Raw genomic sequence first — 16,954 nt, 5'->3', positions numbered from 1 at the left:
TGAGGAAGCAGAGTGTCTGCAGAAGGACTTAGACAGATTGGGAAAACAGGTAAAGAAGAGGCAGAGAGAATTCAGTGTAGGGAAGCGTATGGTCATGCACAGAAGGAGTAAAGGCATAAACTATTGACTTAATGGGGGAACATTCTAAACTCGGAAATGCAAAGGGTCTTGGGAGTACTCATGCAGGATTCCCTAAAGTTTAATTTGCAGCTTGAGTCAGTGGTGAGGAAGGCAAATACAATTTTATCATCCATTTCAACAGGACTAGAATATAAAAGCAAGGATAAAATGCTGATGTTTCATGAGGAATTGATTGGACGACACCTAGAGTGGGTCCCTTATCTAAGAAAGGATACACTAGCATTGTACTGGGTCCAAGAGAGGTTCATGAGAATAATCCTGGGGATAAAATAGTTAACGTAGCAAGATAACATATTGATGACCCTGGACCTATTCTAAAAAGAAACATAGAAACAGAGAAAAACCTACAGCACATTACAGGCCCTTCAGCCCACATAGTTGTGCCAAACATGTCCCTATCTTAGAAATTACTAGGCTTACCCATAGGCCTCTATTTTTGTAAGCTCCACGTACCTATCCAAAAGACCCTATTGTATCTGCCTCTACCACCATTGCCGGCAGCCCAGTCCACGCACTCACCACTCTCTGCGTAAAAAACTTACCCCTGACATCACCTCTGTACCTTCTCCCCGGCATCTTAAACCCATGTCCTCTTGTGGCAATCATTTCAGCCCTGGGAAAAAGCCTCTGATTATCCACACAATCAATGCCTCTCATCATCTAATACACCTCTATCAGGTCACCTCTCATCCTCCGTCGCTCCAAGGTGAAAAGGCCGAGTTCACTCAACCTGCTTTCATAAGGCATGCTCCCCAATCCAGGCAACATCCTTGTAAATCTCCTCTGCACCCTTTCTATGGCTTCCACGTCCTTCCTGTAGTGAGGCGACCAGAACTGAGCACAGTACTCCAAGTGGGGTCTGACCAGGGTCCTATATAGCTGCAACATTACCTCTCGGCTCCTAAACTCAATCCCACGATTGATGAAGGCCAATGCACCGTATGCCTTCTTAACCACAGAGTCAAGCTGCGTAGCAGCTTTGAGTGTCCTGTGGTCGGACCCCAAGATCCCTATGATCCTCCACACTGCCAGGAGACTTACCATTAATACTATATTCTAACATCATATTTGACCTACCAAAATAAACCACTTCACACTTATCCATCTGCCACGTCTCAGCCCAGTTTTGCATCCTATCAATGTCCCGCTGTAACCTCTGACATCTCTCCACTCTATCCACAACACCCCCAACCTATGTGTCATCAGCAAGCTTACTAACCCATCCCTCCACTTACTCATCCAGGTCATTTATAAAAATCACGAAGAGTAAGAGTCCCAGAACAGATCCCTGAGGCACACCACTGGTCACCGACCTCCATGCAGAATATGACCGGTCTACAACCACTCTTTGCCTTCTGTGGGCAAGCCAGTTCTGGATCCACAAAGCAATGTCCCCTTGGATCCCATGCATCCTTACTTCCTCAATAAGCCTTGCATGGGGTACCTTATCAAATGCCTTGCTGAAATCCATATACACTACATCTACTGCTCTACCTTCATCAGTGTGTTTAGTCACATCCTCAAAAAATTCAGTCAGGCTTGTAAGGCACGACCTGCCCTTGACAAAGCCATGCTGACTATTCCTAATCATATTATGCCTCTCCAAATATTCATAAATCTTGCCTCTCAGGATCTTCTCCATCAGCTTACCAACCACTGAAGTAAGACTCACTGGTCTATAATTTCCTGGGCTATCTCTCCATTTCCTCATCCAATGTCAGAGGTTATGCGGAGAAAGCAGAAGAATGGGGTTCAGAGAGATACTAAATCAGCTACGATGGAATGGCAAATCAGATTCAATGAACTAAATAGTGTAGTTCTCCTCTTACCCTAAACTAATTTGGCAGGGAGATGGAAACTGGAGTGATAGGGCTGAGGACGGGTTAGTTGGTTTACAAACAGAGGCAGTGTGTAGTGAGACTGCCAGCAAGGAGAGGCTGATGACAGGGTAAAACTGCAGTGTGCAGGATGAATTGCAATGTAAAAAGGAGGACAAAATCAAAAAGTGTGATGAATTTAGGACTGAAGATGTTATATTTGAGTGTGCGCAGTATACAGAATAAGGTACATGAACCTGGGCATCACTGAATCATGGCTGAAAGAAGATTATAGCTCAGAAATTAACATCCAAGGATACACATTGTACCAAAAGAACAGGCAGGTGGCAGCGGGGGTGGGGTGGCTCTGTTGGTAAAAAGCGAAATCAAACCATTCGAAAGACATGACATGGGATCGGAAGATGTAGGGCATGGGTGAAAGAACCCTGATGGGAGTTATATGCAGACCTCCAAACAGTAGCAACCTGGCTGTGCTTTTGATGTACATAAGCCGAGGTCTTCCTCTAGGTTTACTCCCCTCAATCTTTCCAGAGAGTATAAGTTTTTCTAGTTCATCCTTCCACATGATGTGCCCTGGGAATCTGAGTTGTCTTTCTCTTATTGTTGGTATAAGCGATCCAACTGCTTGGGCTCTTCTGAGAACTTCTTCATTTGATGTGTGTGTGGTCCATGATATTTTTAACATTCTCCTGTAGAACCATAATTCTGCTGCTTCTAGTCTCTTTTCCATTGCTGGAGAAATGGTCCAGCATTCACTTCCATAAGTCAGGATAGAATAAATGTAGCACTGCAGTATTCTGTTTTTAGTGTACATGCTCATCTTTCTGTCTGTTAATATGGTCTTCATTTTTTGGAAAGCTTCTTTCGCCATTGCTATTCTGTATTTGATATCTGTGTCGCACCTGCCATTACTTGTAATTAGGCTGCCAGGATATTTGAATTTGTTGACTTGTTTGATGTTTGTATTTCCGATCTTGATCACACATTGTGGGATGTTTGTCTTTCTGGAGATGACCATGCTTTCTGTCTTCTTGGTGTTGATTGAGAGGCCTCTGCGATTACTTTCTGCTGCCACTATAGTGAGTAGTTCTTGAAGTTTTCTTTCCAAGTCAGCTATTAGTACGATGTCATCAGCATACCTGATGTTATTTATATTATGGCCTCCGATTGTGAATCCTTTGATGTCTTTGATACTTCTCAAGATATTTTCACTATACCAGGTTGAATAAGTCTGGTGAAAAGACACAACCTTGCCTGACTCCTCTCATGATTTTCACATACTCAATCACTTTTCCTTCTATTCTGATGGATGCTGCCTGGTCCCAGTATAAGTTTCTTAAGAAACGTATATCTTTCCCATCTATGTCAAGATCTTGAAACATTTCCAGATCTTGCTGTCTGACAATGTCAAAAGCTTTTGTATAGTCAATGAAACATAGGTAGATGTCTTTTTTTTTAATACACAAATAGACTGGGAAAATTAGGTTGGTGCTGGATCCCAAGAAGGTTGTGGTTGAGCCCACTAGGGGATCAGCTATTCTGGACTGGGTGTTGTGCAATGAACCAGAATTGATCGCAGAGCTTAAGGTAAAGGAACCCTTAGGGACCAGTGATCATAATATGATAGAATTCACCCTACAATTTGAGACAGAGAAGCTAAAGTCAAATGTATCAGTATTATAGTGGAATCGAGTGGGATTACAGAGGCATGATAGAGGAGTTGACCAATATTGATTGGAACAGAACACTGGCAGCGATGACAGCAGGACAGCAATGGGTGGAATTTTGGATGCAATTCGGAAGCCATAGGATAGATACATCCCAAAGAAGAAGTACTCTAAAGGCAAGATGAATCAACGATGGCTGGCAAGAGAAGTCAGAGCCAGCATAAAAGAGAGGGCATATAATAGGGCAAAAATTAGTGGTAAGGTACAGGATAGGGAAGCTTTTAAAAAATGGACAGAAGGCAACTAAAAAAGTCATAAAGAAGGAAATGATGGAATAGAAAGGTAAGCTAGCCAATGATATTAAAGAGGATACCAAAAGATTCTTCAGATAAATGAAGTGTAAAAGAGATGCAAGATGACAGGTCCTGATGAAAGGTCTCGGCCGAAAACATTGACTGTTTACTCTTTTCCATAGATGCTGCCTGGCCTGCTGAGTTCCTCCAGCATTTTGTGTGTGCTGCTTGAAGTTCCAGCATCTGCAGATTTTCTCAAGTTTGTGAGGCAAGGGTAAATATCAGAACACTGGAAAATGATGCTGGAGTGGTAGTAATGGGGAACAAGGAAATGGCAGACAAGCTGAATAATATTTTGCATCAGTCTTCACTGTGGAAGACACTAGCAGTGTGGTGGAAGTTCCAGATGTCAGGAGGTCACTAAGTGTGAGAAGTTACCATAACTAGAGAGAAGGTTCTTGGGAATCTGAAACATCTGAAGGTAGATGTTACCTGGATCAGGTGGCCTACTCCACAGGGTTCTGTAAGAGGTGGCTGAAGAGATTGTGGAGGTATTAGTAATGATCACTAGATTCTGGAATGGTCCCAGAGGAATAGATAATTGCAAATGTCACTCCACTCTTCAAGAAGGAAGAGAGGCAGAAGGAAGGAAATTATGGGCCAGTTAGTCTAATCTTAGTGGTTGGGAAGATTTTGGAGTTTATTATTAAGAATGAGGTTTCAGGGTACCTGGAGACATATAATAAAATAGGCTGTAGTCAGCATGGGTTTCTTAAGGGAAAATGTTGCCTGGAATTTTTTGAAGAAATAACAAGCAGGATAGACAAAGGAGAATCTGTGGATGTTTGTTCTTGATTCTTTAGAAGGCCTTTGACAATGTGCCAAACATGAGGCTGCTTAACAAGAGGCCTTGGATAGACACTAGCATGGATAGAGCAATGGCTGATTGGCAGGAGGCAAACAGTGAGATAAAGAAATCCTTTTCTGGCTGACTGCCAGTGAGCAGTGGTGTTCCATGGGGGCCTGTGTCGAGACAGATTTTTTTAACGTTAGATGTTAATGATTTAGATGATGGAATTGATGTCTTTGTGGCCAAGTTTGTGGATGATGTTAAGCTCCAATTATGGTCTTCTTTCAGCGACAACTCAATGATGCCCACAACGTCTTACCAACCAATCTCTAATTGTGCCTCAAATTCATCCACCTTATTCCAAATGCTACATGCATTTAAAAACAACACCTTCAGTCCTGCATTCTTCATCCTTTTGAATTTTGCCTTTGTGATACAAGTTAACTCTTTGCTCTGTCTGCACTTGTACACAATCATTGGCTTGTCCTTCCTCACATTCATGTTACACCCATCATCTACTTGTAAACCTGCTGGCTCATCCTCAGCTCTGTCATACAATAGAGGGACATCCTTTTAGAATGGAGATGAGGAGGAATTTCTTTAGCCAAAGAATGGTGAATCTTCGGAATTTATTGCCACAGGCGGCTGTGGAGGCCAAGTCTTTACGTACATTCATTTCGAGAGGACTGGAACATAAAAGCAAGTTTGTAATTTTGAGGCTTTATAAGGCACTGGTAAGGCCTCACTTGGAGTATTATGAGTGGTTTTGGGCCCCTTATCTAAGAAAGGATGTGCTGACATCACAGAGAATTCAAAGGAGGTTCATGAAAACGTTTCTGGATTGAAAGGCTTATCATTTGAAAAGTGTTTAATGTCTCTGGGCCTGTAGTCACTGGAATTCAGAAGAATGAAGGGGGATATGATTGAAACCTATTTAATGTTGAAAAGCCTCTACAAAGTGGACATGGAGAGGATGTTTCCTATGGTGGGGGAGTTTAAGACCCAAGGTCACAGCATCAGAGTAGAGGGACATCCATTCAATATGGTGATGAGGAGGAATTTCTTTAGCCAGAGGGTGGCAAATAGGTGAAATTTGTTGTCACAGGTGGCCGTGAACACCAAGTCATTGGGAATATTTAAGACAGGTTAATTCTTGATTAGTTAGGGCATAAAGAGATACGAGGAAAAGGCAGGAGATTGGGGCTGAGAGGGAAATGTAAAGTTAAAATGGTGGAGCAGACTCAATGGGCCTACTTCTGCTCCTATGTCTTATGGTTTCCCTAATAGTCTAATGCTCTAAACATATTCATTTGCTCAAGGAAGATAATTGGGATAATCCTGGGAATTGTCGACCAGTGAGTCTTAGGTCAGTGGTGGGTAACCACTGGAAAGAATTCTCAAACACAGAATTTGTGAGCGTTTGAAGATGCATAGTCTGATTAAGGATAATCAGCATGTCTTTGTGAAAGGCAGGTCATGCCTTACGAGCCTGATTGAATTTTATGAAGTGTGAAAAAAAATTCATGAAGATAGAGCAGTATGTGTGTGTGTATATGGATTTTAGTAAGGTGTTAGGCAAGGTTCCCCACTGGAAAGTCAGAAGGCATTGAATTGAGGAAATCTGGCTACATGGAATCAGACAACACACATCAAAGTTGCTGGTGAACGCAGCAGGCCAGGCAGCATCTCTAGGAAGAGCTACAGTCGATGTTTCAGGCCGAGACCCTTCGTCAGGACTGTACATCTTCCTAGAGTTGCTGTCTGGCCTGCTGCGTTCACCAGCAACTTTGATGTGTGTTGCTTGAATTTCCAGCATCTGCAGAATTCCTGTTGTTTACATGGAATCAGAACTGCTTTGCTCACATAAGGCAGAGAGATATTCTACCTGGAGGTCATTCAGCAGTGGTGATCCACAGGGATCTGTTCTGGGATCCCTGCTCTTTGTGAATTTTATAAATGATGGAATGAGAAAGTAGAAGTGTATGTTAGCAAGTATGCAGGTGATACCAAGATTAGTGGAGTGGTGTATAGTTTAGATGGTTTCGTTGGTTACAGTAGGACATTGACAGGTTGCATAGTTGGGCTGAGAAGTGGCGTAGCATTCAATTTGGAAAAGTGCCAAGTGATTCATTTTGGAAGGTTGAATTTGAAAACAGAATACCAGGTTAATGACAGGATTCTCAGCAGTGTGCAGGAACTGATGGGATTTTCATGTCCAAGTCCTTAGGTCCCTATAAGTTGCCACTCCAGTTGATAGGATAGTTAAAAAGGTTACATAGTGTTGGCTCTCATTAGTCGGGTGATTGAGTTCGAACTGTGAGGTAATATTACACCACAACCAAATTCTGGTTGGACCACAGTTGGAATATTGTGCTCAGCTTTGGTTGATTTATTATAGGAAGCTTTAGGGAGGGTGCAGACATTTACCAGGATGCTTCCTGGATTATGTCTTATGAGGCCAAGTTGAATGAGTTATGTCTATTTTCTTTGGTGTGTAGGAGGTTGAGAGGTGAATAGATAGAGATGTACAAAACAATAAGAGGCAGAGATAGAGTGGATAGTCAGAAACCTTTTCCCAGCCCAACTTTTTCTCACTCTGTGACAGCTGGTCCAGACTTTCAGCCATAGAAAGTATTTTCCCAATATTGTATCTCTCAAGTCTGTAAGAATTTATTCAATTGCAATTTTCTAAACTCTAGAGACTAGATCACTTGAGCCAGGGTCAAAACTTTGTACCGTTGAGGAGCTACACTACTCCCTTGATGAACATAGTGTTGTGACGCCTGCCATACAACCCAAGAATCCTGAGTACTGTACTGTCAATGTCAAGTTAGATAACTTTTAATCATAAAACTAATGTTTGTATTAGTAATAGTTACTTTACTGAAGTGAAATGCTCTTACAGTAACTGGCACAAAAGAAGAAACAATAAATGTAAAGTAATCAAATCACAAACAAGAGAAAATCTGCAGATGCTGGAAATCCAAACAACACACACAAAATGCCGGAGGCACTCAGCAGGCCAGGCAGAACCTATGCAAAAAAGTACAGTCGATGTTTTGAGCCGAGACCCTTTGGCAGAACTGCAGAAAAAAAGATGAGTAGATTTAAAAGGTGAAGGAGGGGAGAGAGAAACACAAGGTGATAGGTGAAACTGGGAGGGGGAGGGATGAAGTAAAGAGCTGGCAAGTTAATTGTGAAAGAGATACAGGGCTGGAGAAAGGGGACTCTGATAAGAGAAAACAGAAGGCCGTGGAAGAAAGAAAAATGGGGAGAAGAACCAGAGGGGATGATGGGCGAATAAGGAGATAAGGTCAGGGAGAGAAAAGGGAATGGGGAACAGTGAAGGGGGTCATTACCAGAAGTTCAAGAAATCCATGTTCATCCCATCAGGTTGGAGGCTAACCAGATGGAATATGTTCCTCCAGCCTAAGTGTGGCCTCATCACGACAGTAGGGGAGGCCATGGATTGACGTATTGGAAAGGGAATGGGAAGTGGAATTAAAATGGGTGGCCACTGGGAGATCCCGCTTCTTCTGGCGGATGGAGCGTAGGTACTCGGTGAAGCGGTCTCCCAATCTACGTCGGGTCTCACCGATATACAGGAGGCTACACCAGATGCACTGGACATAGCATATGACCCCAACAGACTCACAGGTGAAGTGTCATCTCACCTGGGGCCCTGAATGGTAGTGAGGGAGGAGGTAAGGGCAGGTGTAGCACTTGTTCTGATTGCAAGGGTAAGAGCCAGGAGGGAGATCAGTGGGGAGGGACAAATGGACAAGGGAGTCACGTAGGGAGTGATCCCAGCAGAAAGCAGAAAGTGGTGGGGAGGGAAAGATGTGCTTGGTGGTGGGATCCTGTTGGAGATGACAGAAGTTCTGGAGAACTATGTGTTGGACGTGGAGGCTGGTTGGGTGGTAAGCGAGGACAAGAAGCACCCTATCCCTGGTAGGGTGGCGGGAGGATGGGGTAAGAGCAGACGTCGTGAAATAGAAGAGATATGGTTGAGTGTGGTGGAAGGGAAGCCCTTTTTTTTTTGAAAAGGAGAACATCTCCAAAAAGGCCGAATATAGTATTAAAGGTAATGTGGAGGATCAGAGGGATCTTGGGGTCCGAATCCATAGGATGCTCAAAGCAGCTGTGCAGGTTGACACTGTGGTTAAGAAGGCGTACGGTGTATTGGCCTTCATCAATCGTGGAATTGAATTTAGGAGCCGAGGTAATGTTGCAGCTATATAGGACCCTGGTCAGACACCACTTGGAGTACTGTGCTCAGTTCTGGTCGCCTCACTACAGGAAGCATGTGGAAACCATAGAAAGGGCGCGCAGGAGATTTACAAGGATGTTGCCTGGATTGGGGAGCATGCCTTATGAGAATAGGTTGAGTGAACTCGGCCTTTTCTCCTTGGAGCAACGGAGGATGAGAGGTGACCTGATAGGGGTGTATAAGATGATGAGAGGCATTGATCATGTGGATAGTCAGAGGCTTTTTCCCAGGGCTGAAATGGTTGCCACAGGAGGACACAGGTTTAAGGTGCTGGGGAGTAGGTACAGAAGAGATGTCAGGAGTAAGTTTTTTATACAGAGAGTGGTGAGTGTGTGGAATGGGCTGCCGGCAACGGTGGTGAGGGCGGATACAATAGGGTCATTTAAGAGACACTTAGATAGGTACATGGAGCTAAGTAAAATAGAGGGCTATAGGTAAGCCTAGTAATTTCTAAGGTAGGGACGTGTTCAGCTCAACTTTGTTGGCTGAAGGGCCTGTATTGTGCTGTAGGTTTTCTCTGTTCTATGTTCTATCTCCTTCGTTCTGCAATGAAAAGCCTCATCCTGACAGCAGAGACAGAGGAACTGAGACAAAGTGATGGCATTTTTACAAGTAGCAGGGTGAGACGAGGTATAATCCAGGTAACTGTGAGAGTCCGTGGGTTTCGAATAGACATCAGTGGATAAGTTGTCTCCAGAGATAGAGACAGTGAGATCAAGAAAGGGGAGGAAGGTATCAGAAATGGACCAGGTAAATTTGAGGGCAGGCTGGAGTTGGGGGCAAAGTTAAAAAAGTTGATGAACTTGGCATGGATCCGATTTAACACCTTACAGTTAGTAAAGGAAGGAGGAGATATGACACTTCTTTGTTTGAGAAATTATTTTTATGCTTCACAGATAACCCCTCTGTTATATTGGTGCAATAGGGAATACAAGGCCAGATGGAAGGAAATAGAATTTGGATTGATTGACAGTTCTCCTCTACAGGCCTCAATAGCAGACAAAGGATTGATGGCCCAATTGGAAAAGATTAAAAACAGCTGGATAAATCTCACATTGAAAGTATGGTAGGAGGTACCGAATTCACATGGAATCAATAACATGTTAAAACTTTTCAGATGGTGTGCTTATTTCTTCCCAGCAGAGGAGATAAAAGATTTGAACTGTGGATAAAGAAAGGTCTTACAACCTACCTCTCATTCACACATAAAAGTGTATTACAAAGTTTTCAATCCCTGCAGGACAACCATGGCCTAGAACACAATGACTTTTTTAGGTACCTTCAACTACAACATCATGTTAACCAGAGTTGTAGATATACAGACTTATCAACAGTAGAATTAGAATTTTTCAAGATTCTGAATTCGGCTTACAGTTCAATACCAAGTAAATCAGTTTCTCGATTATATAACGCCCTCTCTCATGCCAAAAATGTAAACACATTGTATGTTAAAGAGAAGTGGGAGAAAGAAGCAGGGTTGGTACTTTCAGAGGAGGCTTGGGAGAAAATATGCAGCTTTCAGTGGTCTTCGCTAACTCTTTGACTTGGAGAGAACATTGTTGGAAAATATTATAAGATACTTCAAGACCCCATACCAGGAAAAATATAAAGACACAAACGTGGCGTGTTGGAGAAGGTGTGGCTCCAAGGAGGCAAATCATTTCCATATTTTTTGGGATTGCCCTAAATTAAGTTTATATTGGGAAGGTATTCATAGAACATTGCAGAGGGACTTGGACCAGCTGGAAAAATGGGCTAAAAAAATGGCAGATGGAGCTTAATACTGACAAGTGTGAGGTATTGCACGTTGGAAGGACAAACCAATGTAGAACATACAGGGTTAATGGTAAGGCACTGAGGAGTGCAGTGGAACAGAGGGATCTGGGAATACAGATATAAAATTCCCTAAAAGTGGCGTCACAGGTAGATAGGGTCGTAAAGAGAGCTTTTGGTACATTGGCCTTTATTAATCAAAGTATTGAGTATAAGAACTGGAATGTTGTGATGAGGTTGTACAAGGCATTGGTGAGGCCGAATCTAGAGTATTGTGTTCAGTTTTGGTCACCAAATTACAGGAAGGATATAAATAAGGTTGAAAGAGTGCAGAGAAGGTTTACAAGGATGTTGCCGGGACTTGAGAAACTCAGTTACAGAGAAAGGTTGAATAGGTTGGGACTTTATTCCCTGGAGCGTAGAAGAATGAGGGGAGATTTGATAGAGGTATATAAAATTATGATGGGTATAGATAGAGTGAATGCAAGCAGGCTTTTTCCACTGAGGCAAGGGGAGAAAAAAAACCAGAGGACATGGGTTTAGGGTGAGGGGGGAAAAGTTTAAAGGGAACATTAGGGGGGGCTTCTTCACACAGAGAGTGGTGGGAGTATGGAATGAGCTGCCAGACGAGGTGATAAATGTGGGTTCTTTTTTAACATTTAAGAATAAATTGGACAGATACATGGATGGAAGGTGTATGGAGGGATATGGTCCGTGTGCAGGTCAGTGGGACTAGGCAGAAAATGGTTCGGCACAGCCAAGAAGGGCCAAAGGGCCTGTTTCTGTGCAGTAGTTTCTATGGTTTCTAACATTAGTTAAGGTATTTAAGACTCAGATACCTCTGAACTTTGAGACTCTCTACTTGGGGCATGTATCATTTTTGGAACAGAAGAAAGATATAAAGCAGCTGCAGGCCCTTTTAGCGGCAAGTAAGAAATCAATCACCAGAAAGTGGTTAAATCCAACATCACCATGAAATTATTTTGGAAATATTTAAAATGGAGATGACCTACTCTCTGAGAATCCAAAAGGAAAAATTTTTATCAAATTTAGAATAAATGGATTGAATTTATAACCCCAAAGTGAGCAGACTTTAGATGACTCTCCTAATGGTTTATACTGTTTATCTCACCAACATAGTAATAGTGTTAACGTAAGCACCCTTGGCTCGAATGTTTACTGTTCTTTTTTTTTTGGAAAATGTGGAATTAATACAAGCAAAGAAAAGATCTGGGGAAATTTTGGACCAGAAAGAAATGGACCAGAAGAGATACATGGAAATTAGTATTCAACCATTATTATTAATATTTTTATAACAATTATTATCATTATTTAGTTTAATAGAGTGGAATTACAATTGCACATAAACATCTATTTGAATGCCTAATTATTTTCTATATTATCTCAATGTGCACTTGTGAATGTACAAATTAATATAGATTTACTCACGTAAGAAATGGAAAAGGTTATATATGTAAAAAAAGTTTGTGTATTACTTGTGAATACCTTTTCAAATGAAAATAAAATTTAAAAAAAAGAACTTGGCACGGATGCAGGAAGTAGCACCAATGCTGTCATCAAAGTAGCATGGGAAAAGTAGGGGACGGACACCAGCGTTGGCTTGGAAAAGTCTGTTCCACATAGCCGACTAAAAGGCAGCCATAGATGGGACCCATGCAAGTGCCCATGGCTACACCTTTTGTTTGAAGGAAGTGGGAAGAGCTAAAGGAGGAATTATTAAGAGTGAGGACAAGTTCCGCTAGATGGAGGAGCGTGGTGGTGGAGGGGAACTATTTGGGTCTGGCGTCCAGAAAGAAACAGAAAGCTTTGAGCCCTTCCTGGTGGGGGGGTGGAGGTGTAGAGGGTCTGGACATCCACAGTGAAAATAAGATGATGGGGGCCATGGAACTTGAAACAATTGAAAGTATTCAGAGCGTGTGAAGTGTCACAGATGTAGGTGGTAAGGGCCTGAACCATGGGGAATAAAACAGAGTCGAGGTATGCAGATAGGAGTTCAGTGGGGCAGGAACAAGCTGAAACAATGCATCTACCTGGACAAGCGGGTTTCTGGATCTTGGGTAGGAGGTAGAAACGGGAGGTATGGGGTGAGTGAACTATGTGGGGTTAGTGGCAGTGGATGGGAGATCCCCAGAGCTAATAACGTCAGGGATGGTGTGGGAGACAATGGCCTGGTGCTCCTTGCTGGGATCCTGTTCAAAGGGTAAGTAAGAGGAGATGTCTGAGAGTTGTAGCTGGGCCTCAGCAAGGTATAGGTTAGTCTGCCAGACTACTACAGCATCCCCTTTATCTGCAGGTTTGATGGTGAGGTTAGGATTAGTGTGGAGGGAGTGCAGAGTTGAGTGATTGGAAGGAGTGAGGTTGGAATTGAAGAGAGGAGTGTTGAAGTCGGGATGGTTGATATCCTTTCAGCAGTTGGCAATGTAAACTAAGTTAACTTTGGGAATGAGAGGATGTGTGCTGTCGCAAGGTACGAGAAGACAGAGCACCTGCACACTTTGCACCCAGTGTTGCACTGCGACGAAGCTAGCTGCTGCTGTGATGTCATAGACCAGGACAACTCCATCGACCTTGCGGAGGAACTGCTTTGTAATACTACGAAACCTGCAACAGGATAAAATTCATCAATGATAAAGCTTGCGAACTAAAAATATTTTCATAGACATTCTTTTAAATTTCCAAAATAGACGTAGAACTGGAATCTAAAATTGTTTTAATGTGTTAACATTGAATCACAGATGGATAGCAATTCAGATGGACCAAGTAGCTAAGTTCCAGGATGCACATGTAATTTCTAAAGCTGCAGGAGATGGCGATTCATTGAGTTAAAATTCACAGCATTATTTGAATGATCTTTCTCCCTCAACTGTTTTCTGTTCTTTGTATCAATCCATAATCTCTTCATTTTGACAGTAGAGTAGAATTGACTATCACATGTCTAGGCCAACGGAGAGATACTGTATATTAAAAAGACCATCCCATTTCCCTCTGAACTCTTATCATTCATATACCTGTCCACATATTCTTAAACAGATCTAATGATCCTGCCTCAATCACTTCCTCTAGCAGTTGGTTCCATAGATGTATTATCCGCAATATAAAAACATTGCCTGAGATTATTATTAAACCTTTCACCTCTAACCTTAAAACTATGCATCCTAGTTTTCATTTCCCTAACCCTGGATGAAGGATTGATCACACTATGTAAGCCCCTCATGATTTTATACATCACTGTAAGATCACTCCTTGGTCTTCTATAATCCAATGAGCTCCAAAGGCCCAGCCCATCTAATCTCTCCCCTTAACTCAGTTCCTCAAATCCTGGCAACGTCCTGGAAATTTTTTTCACACTATTTCCGGTTTAGTCACATCCTTCTTATAACAGGGTGACCAAAACTTGACATTGGTCTCACCAATGTCTTGTACAATAGCAACATGACCTCTCACCTTTATATTCAATCCCCTGACTGATTAAGGTCAGCAGACCATATCCTTCTTCACTGCTCTATCTACCTTGACTCAATTTTAACGAAGGTATGCACCCATGAGTTTGACCATGGTTTTCTTAACTAATAGATTTTAGGAAACCTAGTATCTAGCAACGGTGGTTTGCTATTGCCTACCATTGGGCGAACTAAAGAAATCACCATTTCTCTTCCCAAATGTTCATCTGCCTGTACTATAGCCGTTGACATTTGAGGTCCTAGCTCATCCGCCTTCTCCATCATAAGTTCAGTTACTGAACCTGCCGGATCTGCCGTTGGCCTTCGCTCGTATCCTGAGCAGGAACCCTTGCAGGTGCTACCGTTTCGGGTCAGAGCGGCCCTGGGAGCAATGAATGACTAAGGGGTAACTCCACTTTCCCCAAAGTTCTGAAAGTCCCCAATCACAGCCTCATCACTGGTTGCAGTTTAGAGTCATACCCCGGAATGAAATGTTACGTTTATCCAGTTCTGTCATATGTTATATGTTTAGAGCATTCCCAGGACAACCATGTTGGACGATATCTAGTAACATGAGGAAACAAATTGAAGCAGCAGAGATGTGGTTTTTGAGGAGGATGCAAAGAATATCATGGACAAAACAAATATCTAACAAAGATGTCATGAACAGAGCAAACACAAAAAGTAAAATAATGTATGAGATCATGAAAAGGCAATGTAACTTCATTGGACATGTGATTAGGAAAGAGAGTTAGAATACACGGCAATTATGGGAAAGATTGAAGGGAAGAAAGCAAGAGGAAGACAAAGACAAATGATGATGGAAACAGCAGCTAGAGAACTGGAAATGAATACCAACGAATTGATCCACTTGACCCGAAACAGGAGTGTGTGGGCCATGGCAGACAAAGCTCAAACTGGGCACGGCACCTGGTGGTGATGATGATGCACCTGTACTCTAAGGACCCTCTGTTCTACAATAGTACCGAGGCACTTTTATTCAATGTTCTACCTTGATTTGTCTTCTGAAACAAAACACTTTGCACTTACGTCGATTAAATTCTATTTGCCATTCCTCAGCCCACCTATCCAGCCAATCAAAATCCAGTTGCAATTCTTGATATTCCTCTTCACTGTCCACAAAATCGCCCATTTTATTGTCATCAGCAAACTTACTAACTGCTCCTTGCATATTCTCACCTATAATCGTTAATATAGACAATAAACAAGAATGGGCTCAACACCAACTCCTGGGGCACACCACCAGTCAGAGACAAAGAAACATCCTTTCACCATTAAATCTTATTTCCTACCATCAAGCCAATTGTGTATCCAATTAGGTCATCTTCTTCTGTTATGCAGAGGGGGAGTATACATCGCGGACCTCGCCCATCTCCTGCTGCCCCACACAAACATGTCAATTATGGTCTTGGAGAAGCCTTATTTTCTCTCTAGTTACTCTTTTTCTCTTAATATATAAAATCTTTTTGGATTCTCTTCAATCTTTGCCAAAGCTATCAGAACTTTTTGTTTGCTTTCAGGTATACTCCTGCATCCTTTATACTTGGTTCCACTCCTGTATCTGACCCATGCCTCCTTTTTTTCCTGACATCTGATATCCTTTATTCCTGATATCCTTCATCATCCAGATCCCTACCGTCAGCTTTGCCCTTCATAAGACCATAAGACATAAGAGCAAAATTAGGCCATTCAGCTCATCGAGTCTGCTCCACCATTCCATCATGGCTGATCCTGGATCCCACTCAACCTCATACACTTGTCTTCTCGCCTTATCCTTTGATGCCTGACTGATCAGAAAAGGATCAACTTCCACCTTATATAGGAAGCTTACAATGTTGAATTCTCCCTTCTCACTTTTGAAACCCTACTACTTGTCAGACATTTCTTTGCCTACAAACAACCTACCCAATCAATTTTTGCAAGATTTTATTGATACTGTCAACAAATTGTCTTGCTTCAGTTTGGAACTTCAACTTGTGTACCACATAAGTCCATCTCCATAACTCATCTAAAACTAAGAGAACAATGGTCACTGGTCCCAAAGTGCTCCCCATTGATACATCAGTCACTTGCCCTGTCCTAGTTCCCAAGATTGTCCCTTCCCATAGTCGGGTCTGAGGAAACTCTCCTGATCACACTTAACAAAATCCATCCCCAATCTAAACTCTTGGCACTATCTCAGTTCATATTCGGAAAGTTAAAACCTCCCACCATAGGAACCCTATTAATTCTTATAACCTTCTGCAATCTAACTGCATGAAGGCCAGGAACTGGGGTTGAAGAGGAGAAAAAAAATGATCAGCCATGGTTGAATGGCGGAGCAGACTCAATAGGCCAGATGGCTTAATTCTGCTCCTATGTCTTATGGTCTGTATCCTGGAATAATTAGTTGCCAGTCTTGTCTCTCCCTTAGCTATGTTTTTGTAACGGTTATCCCAGTCCCAAGTAGCTATCCATGCCCTGAGATCATCTGCTTTACTTGTCAGGTCTCTGGCATTGAAATAAATGCAATTTATTCCAAAAAATTTCCTTCACTCCTTGCTAATCTGCTGTCTGTGCTGTCTAGTGACTTTAATATCATTGAATTATGCCTTCGCTTCCAGCCTCCCATATGCCTCACTTCTGATTTGGATCCCTCCA

At 42.4% G+C, this 16,954-nt stretch overlaps 1 protein-coding gene across 1 annotated transcript in view; it reads right to left on the bottom strand.

Annotated features, from left to right (window-relative positions):
- The window catches only part of cracr2aa (calcium release activated channel regulator 2Aa), a 165,203-nt gene that overhangs the window by 45,943 nt on the left and 102,306 nt on the right, over positions 1-16,954 (bottom strand). Inside the window, exon 15 of the mRNA XM_063057546.1 lies at positions 13,340-13,454. Coding sequence (XP_062913616.1) covers positions 13,340-13,454 — 115 coding nt within the window. The remainder of the gene's footprint in view (positions 1-13,339; positions 13,455-16,954) is intronic.

This window comes from Mobula hypostoma, chromosome 9 (assembly GCF_963921235.1).
Source record: "Mobula hypostoma chromosome 9, sMobHyp1.1, whole genome shotgun sequence".
In the NCBI taxonomy this organism is placed as follows: Eukaryota; Metazoa; Chordata; class Chondrichthyes; order Myliobatiformes; family Myliobatidae; genus Mobula; species Mobula hypostoma.
The sequence above is the reverse complement of the archived record's forward strand: the minus strand, read 5'-3'. Positions and strand labels throughout refer to the sequence as shown.